The sequence below is a fragment of the Schizophyllum commune genome, assembly GCF_000143185.2.
Source record: "Schizophyllum commune H4-8 unplaced genomic scaffold SCHCOscaffold_10, whole genome shotgun sequence".
Taxonomy (NCBI): Eukaryota; Fungi; Basidiomycota; class Agaricomycetes; order Agaricales; family Schizophyllaceae; genus Schizophyllum; species Schizophyllum commune.
In genome coordinates, this window is record NW_026089547.1 from 948,421 (window position 1) to 962,559 (window position 14,139).

A 14,139-nucleotide genomic window follows, 5' to 3' on the forward strand; every position below is an offset into this window, starting at 1 on the left:
GAGCCGCCTATTCTGGACTGGCTGAAGAAGCAAGGAAAGCTGGGGACACCAAAGCCACCATCGCCTCCACCTGTGGTGCGCGACGCGCCCAAAGCGGAGCTGCCGCAGGCTGAGAAGCCGAAGGGTGACAACGGGACACCTTTCTCAACCTTCCCTTCATCATTCGTGAGTTACTTCGCACGTCTTGATAGTTCTGTTGCTGACGATTTCCCTAGCCTGATCTGTCTTCCGCGCCAGCTACTCCACTAGCACCCTCACTACCGACTGTCGCCGGTATGGACTACGAATCTCTCACCTTGCTGCGCATGCGCCAAGCAGAGAGGGAACGACTGGAACGAGAAATCAGGGAGCAGGAGGGAGACGCATAAAGGTCCTGTTGTCGTATCTTTGGTGGTTATTTATCTTACTCGAGACTGCAAGGGCGTTTGGCAAGGAGCACAATCGCGTCGCATGTACCGGAATGTCAAAGCTCGTAAGTCCTTTCCGAGCTAATGTTTTTCGCAGCGTTTAGATGAATGAATAAATTAAGGTGCTACAAGTCTAAAGCTACATCTATGCCTGAGGCGCGTACTCGTCTATGACACTCTTCGGCTTCACGAACGTACCCAAAGGCTTATATTCGACGTCCATGCCGAATGCCCTGGGCCCGCCAATCTCAATGCCCCTCGGCGTCGCCGTCCACTTGTCCGACGCCGTAATCCCAATGACCGTCACCAAGATCCCATACTTGTACTCCGGCGTCCCAATCGCCTCTCCGCTCGCACTATCGCACACCGAAATCAAGTCCGGCACGCTCGCCACGACCTCCTCCGATCCATCCTCCTTCACCCGCGTCGCCAGAATATTCTCATTCTTGAACGGGATTTTCATCGTGCCCTCGAACCCATCGCCCTCCTGCGCCTTGATCACGACTTCCCCGTACGCGTGCCCCTTGACCGTCTTGCGCTCGACGGACACGATCTTCCCGCGGAAGAGCGTGCGCGCAGTTGAGGGCCCGCCGACGGAGTCGATGATGACGTCCGCGACGGCGTCGAGCTGATTCTGCGCGCGGCAGAGCGCGACGGCGCGGCCGACGCGCCAGGCGAGGGAGATGGTGTGTTGGACGGCCCAGGACTTGGTCTTCGCGCCGGTCGTGGGGCCCTTGGCGCAGGCGACATGGGAGCCCATCTCAGCGAGTGCGGCGCGGAAGGCGCGCTCGATCATCTTTTCGGTGGTCGCGGAGGTCATGACCTGAAGAGGGTGAGCAAGGAGGGAGGGTGTGGTAGGGGTAGCGCACCATGACGTTCCCGTTACCGTCAGCGCAGCAAGTGGGGACGAATTGGGCCTTGTCGCCACCCCAGACGACGGGCGTGATTTGCCAGGCGACGGGGTACGCGCGACCCATCCAGTCGCCGTCGACGGTCGGGATGTCCATGTTCGTCGAGGCGCCGATGAGCAAGCCCTGCATGCCATTGCCGCCGCCGATCTCGAGCGCAATGACAGCGTCTGGCTGCCGGCCAACAAGCTCGTACACCTTGCGCTGCGACTCCATCATCCTTCGAAGAGGTCAGCCGAGATCCCGCGGTGCCTCAAAGTCGACTACTCACTCATCACCCGCCAGCTTCTCGATCCCCACCGTCGGACTCCCCTTGCCCCCACCGCACGCGATCAACGCATCGTCCTTCAAGTCATCCGGGCTGATCACCCTCAATACCGCCCCGTTCCTCACCATCTCCCTCAGGCGCACGAAATGTGGGTAAGGCGTACCCCCACCGCCCGTGCCCAGGATGTAGCATCCCGTGGCGATCCAACCGAGGTCGGTCTCGGAGACGAGCCACTCGCGCTGCGCGGTCACGGTGGGCTTGTACGTCTTGATTTGCTCGGCCGAGAGCTGGGCGGCGTTCTCCTTGCCTGATTTTGCGGGGTCCTTCTCGGGGATGGCGTCGCCTTCCGAAGCTTCTTCGGGCGCCAGGGGAGGGGGCGTGGGCGCGACGTGCGCAAAGTCGAAGTCGCCGATGGCCTTGACGATGACGCGGGACTTGTTGGCAATGTACTGGCAGCAAGTTAGCCGGTGGCGCAAAGTTGGGAGTGAAAAAGCTCACCTGAAGAGGAATGGCATCCATCTCGGCGAGCTCGATTGTCTCTCGGACAGCACCGTTCTCGACTGCGCGGTCGATGGCCAGCTGCGCGACGCTCTCGATAGCCTGTTGCGTCGTCTTACCCTCCGTGCTGACGACGGTGTCGACGGTACCAGATACGCGGGCGATGGCTATGATGAGTGTCAACATTGTGATGGATACCGACAAGGCCACAAAACACACCTGCACCAATCGCATTCGCAACTCCCGAGAACTTCGGCTTAATGACCTTGCTCGCGCCCTTCAAGACCTCGCCCTCGTTCACCAACACCGCACCACCACCGACTAGCAAGACCTCGATATCGTCCGCGTTCGTCTTCATCCGGTCGATGATGTTCTCCAGCATGCGCTTCACGACCTCGCGGTACTCCTCCGCGTTGTCGTAGAATGATTGCGGGAGCCGCGACGCGTCGCCGACGTCGAGGGAGTGGCCAGAGACCTTCGCGCAAGCGACGGCGTAGTCCGTGGCGGTGGGGACGTCGCCGCCGAAGACGTGCGCGCGCGTCTTGATGTGGTGGCCCACGGAGTCGGGGCCGATGGTGAGCTTGGAAGTAGGCGAGTCCTTACGAACGATGGAGCCACCGCCGAGACCGATGCTGAATGGATGCGTCAATAGGGGCCACCGGAATAAAGAGCGTAACTGCTCACCTCTTCACATCCGGGCACGAGAAGTTCATCATCACGCCCGACACGTCCGTTATGGCAGCTGCTTGCCTCGGAAGACCGCTCGCCAGCAACATGCCGACGTCCGTCGTCGTGCCGCCGATATCGCACACCAGCAGGGGCCGCTTCTCCTTCTCCGCGAACTCGTGCTTGACGAGGAAGGCGGCGCCGCACATCGAGTTCGTCGGGCCGCTAGAGAACGTGCGGATGGGGACGTTCGCGGCGAGGTGCGCTTGGAGAATGGTGCCATCGTTCTGCGTGAGGAAGACAGGGCACTTGAGGTTGAGGCGGGAGGCGATGGCGTGCTGGAAGGAGGAGATGGTGCGGCGTGCGAAGGGGAGGATGGAGGCATTCAAGATGGCGGCGTTCTCGCGGGCAACGAAGCCGAGGTTGGCGACTATGCGGAAGTCAGTTCAGAGTACACGAACAAGGGGCTCAAGACGTACCATGCTTGGAAAGGACGACATCGGCCTCCGGGTAATACTTAGCGATCCACTCGCCGACCCGCTCCTCCTGCTTCTCCTCCAAGTCCGAGGGCGAGAAGATGCCGTTCACGACGATGGCCTTGATACCCAGCTGCTTGATCTTCTCGCACTCCGCCTTGATCTGCTCCTCTACGATCTCGCGTATGATCTGGCCGTCGATCTCGAGGCCACCGTCGACGAAGCCGCAGTATGAGCAGATGATGTCGCGCAGGTCGGCGGGCCAGTCAATGCCGGGGTAGACATCGCGGCTGAAGGGACCACAGAGACGAATGACGGCGACAGGTGCGAGACGATTGCGATCCTTCTCGACCACAGCGTTGATGAAGTGCTACAGGTCGCGTCAGACTTCGACTCGTACGCGATTTAGAGAAACACGCACTGTTGTCCCGATGGTCACACTCGCGATACGCGAGGGATCGACCTTCGCCTCGTTCAACAAGTGCGTTATGCACTCCTCGATTCCGATGCTCGGATTTGTGGTTGTAGGCGCCTTGTGCCACGCGAGGATGCCCCGGTTGGCCTCCGAGGTGCTGAACGGATCGAGCAGGACACCGTCCGTGTTCGTTCCACCGACGTCAACACCTACGCGCAGGGTCGCTTCGAGCTTGGCAGGCATGATTGCGGACTTGGAGGGGATGCGGTGGCTATCATCGTGATAGAGGGAGGTCGACTCTTAAGGCCACAAGTCCCTCTACGGCATCTTCGACCGGCACACCCAGCGGTATCCCTCCGACCCACTCGCCGCCGGCGGACCGCCAAAGCGAGTCCTCTACGGTCACAGTGTGACACACCTCTGTTCGGCCCGGATGACCGACCCTCGAGTTCGACTTCGCCGAGGCGCGACAAATGCGGGTACCTGGCTATTGTCCCTCCTGTCCCTGATTGTCCTTATCCAGCTTCCGTTCATTGTCCTCGACGCGTCTATCACTCCATGACTCCTACGACTATTCGCCGGTGGCTCAGCTAGGATCGCCCATGGAAGCGCTGGGCCGGCAGGTACGCTCCGGCCTTCGGGTTTTCCCCCTTATCAAACCTACCCACGGCCAACCTTGCTCCCTTCACACCAGTCACCTGCTTATCTACCTATCATCATGCGATGTGCTTTAAGAGACGCGAGTTGTGGACTTGGAGTTTTGCCACTCGCCTGCATCGGAGCGACCTCCACCCACGACGGCCATGTCTGTCCTCCAACGCGCCAACGAGGCTGTCAAGCTGCACGGAGACGAGGACAAGCACGAGAAGACCGACTCCTGGAGTAACCGCGACCTCATTCCTCTGCCACCTTCGTAAGTGCTATGTCCCCTCGCGCCTACTATCGTGCTCACCAACGGCTTAGGCGTCGGACGTGGGGTCTCTTCGAATACTTCGGTTACTGGTCCCTGTCTTCCTTGAACGTACGTATGGCCGGATGTGTATGCTCGGTCGCTCGCTAATAGTCCCCTTCTAGATCTCCGCATGGCAGATGCCCAACAGCTACCTCACCGTTGGTCTGTCAGTCGGTCAGTCTATGGGTGTCATCATAGTCTCGAGGGCCATTGTCTGCCTCTTCGCGTCTTTGGTCGCTTGGTGTGGTCTTCGGTGGCACGTCGGTTTCACGATCCAGGTCAGTCGCTCATGTCTCCGCCCATCGTACTTATACTCATCAATATTCAGAATCGGTTCTCCTGGGGCATGCGCGGAAGCTACATTCCGCTCATCCAGCGCGTCATGTTGAACTTCATCTGGAACGCCATTCAATGCTGGAACGGTGGGAAGTTGGTGTGCGTCTGTATCACTGCGATATTCCCCTCGTTCGCGAGCATGAAGAATAGTCAGTCGTCTCCGCTCACTGCATTCGACATTGGCTCACCATATTCGTAGCCTTGCCTTCAAGCATGCCGACGACAACCTATGAGATGGTCGGCTTCACGGTACGTCTCGCTCCCAGCTTCATGTCGAAGACTGCGTCTGATCGCTTTTCATAGATCTTCTGGTTCTGCTCGCTCCCCTTCCTGTGGCTGCCGCCCGAGAAGTTTCGCCTCCCCTTCCAGGTCATTTGCATCTACTGCGGTGTCGCCATGGTCTGCATGAGTATGTAGACTCCCCTTGTCAACGACGGGCTCAAGCTGACTCTCCTCAGTGATCTGGGCACTCGCTGTCGCGAAGGGTGTTGGCTCGACTTTCCACACTGGGCAGAACCTGACCGGAAGCTGGTCCATCAACTGGGTGATGGTAAGTCGACACACTCTCACTGTCTCAACATCGACGCTGACATCGTTACAGCTCAAGTGCATCAACTCAGCTATCGGTGGCAAGGCTGCGGGCATGACGAACGGCTCCGACTTCTCTCGCTACGGCAAAACGGCGCGCGAGTACATCATCGGCACCTTCCTATGCTTGTACGTCTATGTTGGCGCTCTACTCGCACTCGGTGTCTAACTTGTCTTCAGGTTCTGCACTGGTACCATGGTCAGCTTCGTCGGTCTCGTCACCGTGTCCGCCACGCAGAAGATCTACGGTGAGGTCTACTGGAACCCTCCCGATCTCCTGATGAGGATGGTGCGTGCTTGGCGGATTTTTCACGCGGCCTCAGACTGACAGTACTCCTAGATGGAGGATGGCCAGGGCAGCTCGAAGGCCCGTGCTGGTGTCTTCTTCCTCGCCCTCGGCTTCGCCTTGACTGTATGTCTGCGCATTCTCTTTCCTTGAGTTTTGTGCTGACATTATTTGAAGGCCGGCTTCGAGAACATTTGTGGCAACGCCGTCGCAGGCGGCATCGACCTCGCGGGCATCTTCCCCAAGTACATCAACATCAAGCGCGGCGCCATGATCACCTTCTTCGCCGCCTGGATCTGCATGCCCTGGCAGCTCGTCAACCGCGCGGACACCTTCATCACCGTCCTCTCCTCCTTCACCGTCTTCCTCGCCCCGATCATGGGCATCATGACCACGGACTACTTCATCCTCCGCCGGCAGCGCATCCGCTTGAGCTCGCTCTTCGACCTGCACGGGCAGTACTACTACAACTTCGGCTTCAACTGGCGCACGCCGCTCGCGTGGGTGGCGGGCTGGGCGCCGCTGATCGCGGGCCTGAACGCGACGGTGCAGAAGACGACCGTCGCGCGCCCGCTGTTCCAGCTGTACTACATGTCCTTCTTCATCGGTGAGTCAACCCTTCCTTTTCCATCTTACACACCATCTGACCGTCCTCCTAGGCTTCTCCATCTCAGCCATCCTCTTCTACGCCCTCAACATGCTCTTCCCGCCGCCACATCTCGGCGAGTTCGACGAGGTCGACCTCTTCGGCACCTTCACGCCAGAGGAGGCGAAGTACATCGGCGTCGTCCCCGCCGACGACAAGGTCTACGACGACAACTCGTCCGCGTCCGGAAAGGTCGTGTTCGGGGACAAGGTCACCGAGGCTGACCTCGAGTACCGATAGAGGGCTCCATGTATCATTGCCATTTGTTTCCTTTGTAGATAGTCTGTTACGCTGGTTCATGTTCAGGATGTATTCACGCTGTATCTGGTATGCCTATAGGGGCGTTATCCTTGATCGTATAGAATTTGAAGGCGGTTTGACTTGTGACGATCACATTCAGGCTTGGCATTGGCCGGGGAATCCCCATTCGGAAGCCCTTATCAACCCGAAAAAGGCCTATCTTCGCACGCCACAACCGTTCTCCCGCTTCACTTCTGTTCACCCGCCTCACACCCGCTCCCGCGCCCCGCGCGCCACGACCCAGATAAGAACCCAATTGACCCCAATGCTATGGATACATGCCATTCCCTAGGCTACCACACAGACAATAGACAAGCAACAGTACGCGACGGTTCCGCGGGGTAAGCACCGCGAAGTAAGCAAGACACCGCGAGGTACACGGCAAACACGACACCACGACACCACGAGGGAAAGACGACAAGAGCAGTGGACAGCAGCGTAGGGTATGAGCAAATAGGTATGAGATACAAGCACACTTATACATTTATGGGGTTCGCGCCCATGTAGATGAGACGTCCGCGATCGTGGAGGCCGGTCAGTTGGCGGTTTTGAGGCACCTGAGGATGAGGGGATCGCCGCGTCGTTCGTTGAACTAGTGTTGGGTTCCGGAACGCACGCCTAGGGCCCATTGTACGGTGTGTACGCCCCTGCGTTTGATGATGAGCAAATGAGGCGTTGAAATGACAGACAATACTCACAGATGCGCGCTTGCGAATCTCCACTTCCCGTTGCAAGCATTTGTGCCGTTTGATTGAGGTCGATGGAGATAACTGCAGATCGTCATCAGTGAGGAGACCTTCGCATGCCAAAGCGACCATACCGGAGTTTTTGTGCCCTTGCAGCATGCATTGCATCGTCGCTGTCCGCGAGTCCCAGAACGTGACCGAGCGGTCCTTCGACCCCGACACCACCCACTGGCCATCTGGCGACACCGCGACCGACAGCACATAGTCCTTATGCCCCGCAAAGCTCATCGTGCAGTGCACCATCTCCCTGTGCTTGCCCGCGCTCGTCACCGGCGTGATGTCCCAGTACTTCAGCGTCTTATCCAAGCTCCCGCTGATCAAGCCGCGACCGTCGGGCGTAAAGCGCACGCTGTAGACACTGTCGCGGTGCCCACGCAGGCGCTCGAGCAGCTGCCCAGTCGCGACGTCCCAAATGCGAACGACGGTGTCGAGCGAACCCGCCGCGACGAGGCGGCCGTCGGGCGAGATGGCCACGCTTGTGACGCCGGCTTCCGTAGTGAGCGTGTCGGGCTCGTTGATCGCCAGCACCTTGTTGTTGCTCGGGTCGGAGATGTCCCAGATGCGCGCGGTCTTGTCGCCAGAGCCGGAGACGATCAGCTTGCCATTGTGCGAGAAGACGAGGGAGTAGATCTCCTGCTGGTGGCCCTCGAAGACCTGGCGGATGCGGCCTTTCGCGATATCCCAGAGCTAAAGTGCGGTCAGCACGGGAAATGGCAGCGAAGAAGGACGACGCACTCTGATCAGCTTGTCCTCGGCGCCTGTTGCAAGATACTTGCCGTCGGGGCTGAAGCACACGCTACGGATGTACAGATCGCCGTTGGCATTCGCATTTTTGTCCAAGAACTCGCTGCAGAAAAGTGGTCAGAGAGATATTCGTGGTAGGAAAATCGATGAACATACGCTGTCTTGTGACCAGTCTTCACGTCAAAGATTTGTGCTTTTCGATTGCATCCCGTGGCCAGGTATTTGCCATCCGCGGAGAACTGCACGCAGCATACCACGCTGCAGGACTGTGTTAGCCAATGAATAGTATCATAGAGTTGTATCACGTGCCTTGGGTGAGGGAAGGTGTGCACAATATCTATGTCAATCACACGCTTCGTCTTCGGATTGAAGACGGCCCAATATTCCGGACCCTCCTTCTTCAGTTCGGGTGGCATCACACTCGGATCGAGTTCATCGAGGAAGGCGGGGACGGGTCGAGCGGGTGACTGGGAGTTCGGATCCACAGCACTAGGTCCGGGAGGCGGAGGTGGCGGACCCGATGGACCTGGGGGCATCGGATAGCCAGTCTGGGTTGCAAGCGGAGGTAGACCGGGGCCAACAGCTGGTGGGGGATGCCCGCCAATCGCAGCAAGCTTAGGCATGACGGAAGGGCTCATGGTTCCTGCGCCAAGATCAGGGTTCGAGCTACGTAGAAAAGCGCGGGGACCACTCACCCTCCTTGATCCTCTCCTGCTTGTACCGCTTGGTGTCGCGCTCGTAGGCGCGCTGCTCGCGGTCACGGTCGCGGTCGATGTCCATCATGTCGCGGTCGCGGGGTGCGAGATCGCGTGGACCAGGCCCCCTCTCACGATCCCGGTCGCGATAAGTGTCAATGTAGGGGGCGGCGGGACCAGCAGGCGGACCGAGCGTCGACAGAGGAGGGCCGCCGCCTCGAGTTGGGGGAGCGCCGTGAGATGAGGGGGGCGCTTGTCTTGTGGCTAAGTGTAGTTCTTCTTTCAGGCGAGCTACGTCCTCCTCGTATTGCTGGCGCGCTCTTAGGTGTGTCTTCTCGAGCTCATAGAGTGCTCGCCGGAGGAGGCCCATTTCATTCTCCTGGTTACTGACTATATTCCAGGTAAACACAAATATTCAAGAAGTATATTGGTATGTGACACACCCTGCTTCTCAAGTTGTTCCCGTTCGTTGCGCGCCGCTCGCAACTCCTGCGCCATTGCCTCTATGTCGCGCTGCAGGTTTTCGAGGCTCTGGGGGAACCTAGCATACCCCGGGGGCGGCCCCACCGAGGGGACGGGCGCGCTAGGCTGGAGGTTACGGTGCTGTGGGGGCGGCATGAGCTGGTGATGATGACGGGAGAAGGCGAGAGGCGGCCACGCCGACCGTGAGAAACGCATGGGCGGATTCGGTAGACCGAAGCGGCTGGCGTCTATCCGCCTGTCCAGGTCCGCGCCCTCACTCACCGCATATATCGAGCTCGACGCCATCCTTCTCGGCAGCAGCGGGGAGAGAGAAGATGGCGGTTCGGGAAGAGGGGCGATGAATGCTGGCGGGGGGCTAGGGAAAAGGAAAAGCGGCAGGCCGAGCCAATTAAATCGCCGAGAACCATGTGTTCCTGATCATTTTAGGTGACCGACCGACCCGCCGGTAACTCACGCTTTGGGTCCTTGTTACCTCCGTTCGGAATCCGGAAACAATGACCCAGCTGATGCGAACACCTTCCCGAGCGTTCGGCGGGCCAATCACATCGAGGGCGCTCCTCAGGAATGCTCGCGAGCCTCGAGAGCCACGGAGCGAGGCGCCACCCTATTGTGCTGCCCAGGCTAGCCTCCCGAAGCTGCTGTCGCGCAGCGGAAGTTGCCCGATCCCATTCGGAAGGGCACTAAGCCTGGTGCGGTGCGCAGTTCGTCAGGTAAGTTCACAATGCGTCGCCAACGACGCACGCCCTGCTTCTGATTCCCTCGCTAATTTCGATTGACTATTCCTCTGACCTAATGTAACGACAGTGTCTTGCAAGCTTTGGGAGATGTCGGCTAAATCCCCCGCTTCCAGCGGTCGACATAGGACGATGCCCACCGTCTATGCACATACTTGCCCGTCCGACCTACCTCATCCGAGCGGCGCGCATCCCCCATATCTTCCAATCTATCAGCTTCTCGCGTTCCCCGACCTTCCTCAGTGTCAAGCCTTTGACAAAGCAAGAAGGGAGCCCAGGGTAAATACTCCCCGCCGTGCGGCGCCCGGGCCTATTCTGAACCTTCCCTTCGATCCCAGGGTTTCTCTTCGACGTCAAGGTCTCCCTTCGCACGTCAACAGACACGGACCACAGTGGACGTTGAATTCACCGCCTCATGCTGGAAGATCCCAACTCAAGATCGCGATCGATGAGCTCAAATGCGCACGTGAGCGGTTGAACTTGGCGCGTGCCTTGGTCCGTGCACAATCACGTGCGCCATGTTGAACTTTCGCGGCAACGGCCGAGAGTTGTGCGGGGATGTCCGCCTTGTCCGCTCATGCAGTCAAGCCCCATCTTAGCCTTCCCATCGTAGTGCGAACGCACGGCAGGATGCATGATGCATGATGGACACTAGTATGCACAGTGATGGTCCATTGAATGAGCATCAGTGCCATACAACCGCTCTATACTAGTCCTTACGAGACGGTACACAGCTAATCGGTATACGCGTCGCTACGTCTCCTTCGGAACACCGTTCTCTGACCCTGACTGGCGCATTCATTCCGCGCCGTCAACCTCACCCGCAGTAGCAGTTCCTCACAGTAACAAGCCCTCACAGTTATAGGCTCTCACATTAACAGGCCCTGCTCAGCATGCATAACCCAAACCCCAGCCATGCGCCACAAGGGTCTTGGGGATTTATATATCCCGTACACGTCCGCGCAAGGCACCTCCGCAAGCATCGAACGCGCCCCATTCGCGAGATGCCTTCTTCGTCTCATTCGCGAGACGTCTTCGTGCCGTTCGCGCGACGCCTTCTTCGTCCCGTTCGTGCGATACCTGCTTCGCCCTCTTCGCCTTCCCACTCACTCCGCGCAAGCCCTTCTCGTCACACTCGCACGCGCCTCTCGCACCATACGAGATGCCGGCGACTTACGAGGTGAGCAGTAGAGATTCAGGGTTAGCAGTATACCCATCGTGGTACTCCTTCCTACCGTAGGCTATAGCTATACCGCCGCATGATGCGTTCTAGGTCGATGTGTAAGGTCAATCCGCACGACGAATGGTTATTTCGATCTGTGTAGCGAACCAAGGACTTCCTGATTCGAACTATCGGTGGCTGATACATCGCTGAACGAGTTGTATGCGTACCGACACTGCATTCGAAGAAGATCAAGGTCTGTGATAGCAGTCGAGACCAGACATTCAGCGAAGAAGGCGCCGGCTCCGCTGGGGTGACCATGACAGATGAATGCGGTCTACCGGATGTGGGACGAAGACACGGAAAAGAACACATATCTTCAATTCCCGCATACTTATAGCCCCTCACAAAGGTCGTATGAAACGAGTTGCGTTAGGCCCTGAGAGCGGGAGGAAGGCGAGCACACAGCGGACAGAAGGTGAGAACAAAGCGGCAGAAGCAGCGGCGAAGAGAGGGGCGAATCCAGAACGAGAAGCGTCATCTTGGCAAAAGGTTCAGCATCGGTGAATGCGAAGGCTAGGAAGACGCACATGCGAGGGCTCGGAGGACTCCCATGCGCGGACGTACTCTAATAGGCGTACTCATATGGGAACGCGCACGGAGACAGAAGGGAAGCAGACGGGAAAAGAAGGGCAGGCTTCGTACGATGAGAAGGAACAGCGGTCCGAGAATGTTTGAGCGTCCGTGTTCAGTCGCATAGACCATTCACGTTAGACGCATACCGCAAGTGCGGGATAGAGATCCGCTCGATGTCAAGCTGGGGTATCTGCTAGGCTGGTCTGGCGGGTATGCTGTGCGCTGCTCAGTAGGGTATACAGCGAGGTCCCCCGTCATCACGCGCAAGAAGATGGCTTGCCGTCCGGTCATAGAGCTTCGCTTCGCATTCGCAGCGAGAGAACCTCGGATCATGACGCTAAACGAATAGGTGGCAATGCGAGAGCCCCTGGCAGCAGCACATCAGGAGAGCAAGCCCGAAGTGGCTGGAGGGACGATCAACCTAAGAGAAGAAAGTGCGCCTGTAGCGTGTCATTTCGATGCATTCCCCGAGTTGAGGTGATAATCGATGACAACCCAAATGGACTGGATGCTTCGGCGAAGACAAGAATTCCCGCCAGCATCAGTACGGCAATCGTGAGGGGCCTGGAAGGAGAGCAAGATGGTGGTGAGAACCAAGGAGCGTGAGACGCGGACCCCTAACACGACCTTGCTCTTGCCACGCGACAACCGGAGCCGAACTTCAACCAAACTTTCTTCTAAGTAAGCTAAAGATCAACATTCTCTAACAGAAGAGCGTGCTACATTGACTCTTCGACTTCCAGAAATATCAAAACAAACGATTTTTTGCTTGACTTACCATAGGTCCTGTTGATAGCCGGACGTGGAATTGGCCGGCATCCTGGGCGACGACAAAGAGGGCACGCCTTTGGGCCACCCTTCATAAAGGGCAAACCCTGACCTTGCTCTCTCGTCTGACCCCCACACCGTCTCGCTGAACTCACTGGACCTCTTCATCGTGCCTCATGTCGTCGTCGTGCCACTCTACCTCGAGCCACTCCTCCCGTGCGGCCTCCCCAGAAGCCACTGCCATCGAAGACCTTTGTCCACATCTAGTCTCTGTAACCTGCGATGGTCGCGTACGCTTGCCACTCCCGCACGTTACCTTTCGGCGACTTGCCCTCTACCCCTCGAGCGGCGTGCACACCGTCGCCGCGGACGTGCCCCGAAACGCACGCCCACTGCGCCTGCGGGTCACCGCGCTCATACACGAGGGCACGGGCGCGCGCATCTATCGCGCTCGCGAAGTCATCGATAGCCACACAAGGCTACACCAGGAAGACGCACATATGGATGGCTGCAACGGGGATGCCACCTACCCTCCCCGCGAGTTCGTACTAAAAACCGACTTCCTCTTCGCCGAGGGTAGGGAAAGCGCCCTTGCGCGCGAAGCGTCCCACTATGATGTTGCCGCACCCTTACAAGGGCTTGTCATCCCGACATGCTATGGCTTGTTTGAAGCAGAACCACAAGGTGTACCTTTTGCGCGGCGCATACGGTGTTTGCTGCTCGAATATTGTGGCGCGCCGTTGCGTACAAGGAAGCTCAGCCAAATCCCAAGGCAAATGAAGTGAGCTAGTGTTTTTCGATTTCTCTGTTGACACTCGTCGTTGCTACGCCCTCTTGCGTCGTTTCCCAATCATAGGGGCTCACAAATACTGACCCCTTCCCTTAGAGCCCGCATCATCGACAAAGCTTTCTACTTTCACGACATGACCGCCATGGCCCACGGCAACCTCTGGGACGGCCACCTCCTCGCGCGCGGCGGGACCAAGCGCCCCATTACACACGACAAGTCCAGCCTCCACCCTCTCGTGGATGCTAATGTTCACGCCCCCACCTCCCCCTATGCTCCCCTCCACCCTTTCGGCGACCCCAACATCCACGCGCGCGCGGACCCCGCGCCCGACGCCGAGCCCTTCTTCGTCGACCTCTCCGAGTGCCGGCAGCACGCGTGCCGCTGCACAATGGAGGTCGTCGAGGGCGATCCCAGACCGAGTCCGAGCGAGTTTCGGTGCAAGGAGATCTGGGAGCTGGTGAATGCGTTGGGGGTGTGGGGGGAGGAGGGGGAGTAGGCTGCGAGGGTGAGTGAGGAGGGGGAGGGAGGTGGGGATGGGAGGAATAAAGAGGGGGAGGAGTAGGTGGAAGAGATCAGGTGAGGAGGGAAAGTAGAGTCGGACGGGTTATAGACTTCATGGACATTCACTGCGACAA

General features: G+C 58.4%; 5 protein-coding genes across 5 annotated transcripts; 3 read left to right on the forward strand and 2 right to left on the reverse strand.

Moving 5' to 3' along the window:
• Positions 1-470: 470 nt before the first annotated feature.
• Positions 471-3,902, reverse strand: SCHCODRAFT_01215660 (DUF917-domain-containing protein). The gene is made up of 8 exons (XM_003028642.2): positions 3,645-3,902; positions 3,227-3,593; positions 2,766-3,177; positions 2,301-2,713; positions 2,082-2,248; positions 1,587-2,032; positions 1,277-1,535; positions 471-1,230 (listed from the first exon to the last, which is right to left on the reverse strand). The coding sequence occupies exons 1-8, from the start codon at positions 3,879-3,881 to the stop codon at positions 553-555; spliced, it is 2,979 nt and encodes a 992-aa protein (XP_003028688.1). The 5' UTR covers positions 3,882-3,902; the 3' UTR covers positions 471-552.
• Positions 3,903-4,441: 539 nt separating this feature from the next.
• Positions 4,442-6,686, forward strand: SCHCODRAFT_02511815 (uncharacterized protein; the record flags this gene model as incomplete). Its single annotated transcript, XM_003028946.1, has 12 exons — positions 4,442-4,551; positions 4,602-4,659; positions 4,713-4,868; positions 4,919-5,075; positions 5,126-5,175; positions 5,230-5,335; positions 5,385-5,476; positions 5,528-5,643; positions 5,695-5,803; positions 5,855-5,926; positions 5,978-6,407; positions 6,460-6,686. The coding sequence occupies 12 exons, from the start codon at positions 4,442-4,444 to the stop codon at positions 6,684-6,686; spliced, it is 1,683 nt and encodes a 560-aa protein (XP_003028992.1).
• A 678-nt stretch (positions 6,687-7,364) lies between these two features.
• SCHCODRAFT_02671068 (WD40 repeat-like protein) lies at positions 7,365-9,019 on the reverse strand (the record flags this gene model as incomplete). Its single annotated transcript, XM_003028641.2, has 7 exons — positions 7,365-7,393; positions 7,445-7,516; positions 7,567-8,179; positions 8,228-8,339; positions 8,393-8,494; positions 8,546-8,879; positions 8,932-9,019. The coding sequence occupies 7 exons, from the start codon at positions 9,017-9,019 to the stop codon at positions 7,365-7,367; spliced, it is 1,350 nt and encodes a 449-aa protein (XP_003028687.1).
• Positions 9,020-9,787: 768 nt separating this feature from the next.
• On the forward strand, positions 9,788-10,796 carry SCHCODRAFT_02055607 (uncharacterized protein). The gene is made up of 3 exons (XM_050341635.1): positions 9,788-10,124; positions 10,219-10,427; positions 10,479-10,796. Exons 1-3 carry the CDS (start codon positions 9,909-9,911, stop codon positions 10,549-10,551), a joined length of 498 nt encoding a protein of 165 aa, XP_050198502.1. The 5' UTR covers positions 9,788-9,908; the 3' UTR covers positions 10,552-10,796.
• A 2,413-nt stretch (positions 10,797-13,209) lies between these two features.
• SCHCODRAFT_02587583 (uncharacterized protein) lies at positions 13,210-14,000 on the forward strand (the record flags this gene model as incomplete). The annotated part of the gene is made up of 2 exons (XM_003028945.2): positions 13,210-13,495; positions 13,601-14,000. Exons 1-2 carry the CDS (start codon positions 13,215-13,217, stop codon positions 13,998-14,000), a joined length of 681 nt encoding a protein of 226 aa, XP_003028991.2. The 5' UTR covers positions 13,210-13,214.
• Positions 14,001-14,139: the final 139 nt, after the last annotated feature.

Bases quoted from the DNA above. Each gene is read 5' to 3' on its own strand.
- SCHCODRAFT_01215660 (XM_003028642.2), bottom strand. From the start codon at position 3,881: ATGCCTGCCAAGCTCGAAGCGACCCTGCGCGTAGGTGTTGACGTCGGT. The intron at 2,714-2,765 runs GTGAGCAGTTAC...GCATCCATTCAG, and splicing joins TCGTGCCCGGATGTGAAGAG to CATCGGTCTCGGCGGTGGCT. The intron at 1,536-1,586 runs GTGAGTAGTCGA...ACCTCTTCGAAG, and splicing joins GAGAAGCTGGCGGGTGATGA to GATGATGGAGTCGCAGCGCA.
- SCHCODRAFT_02055607 (XM_050341635.1), top strand. From the start codon at position 9,909: ATGACCCAGCTGATGCGAACACCTTCCCGAGCGTTCGGCGGGCCAATC. The intron at 10,125-10,218 runs GTAAGTTCACAA...ATGTAACGACAG, and splicing joins TGCGGTGCGCAGTTCGTCAG to TGTCTTGCAAGCTTTGGGAG. The intron at 10,428-10,478 runs GTAAATACTCCC...AACCTTCCCTTC, and splicing joins AAGCAAGAAGGGAGCCCAGG to GATCCCAGGGTTTCTCTTCG.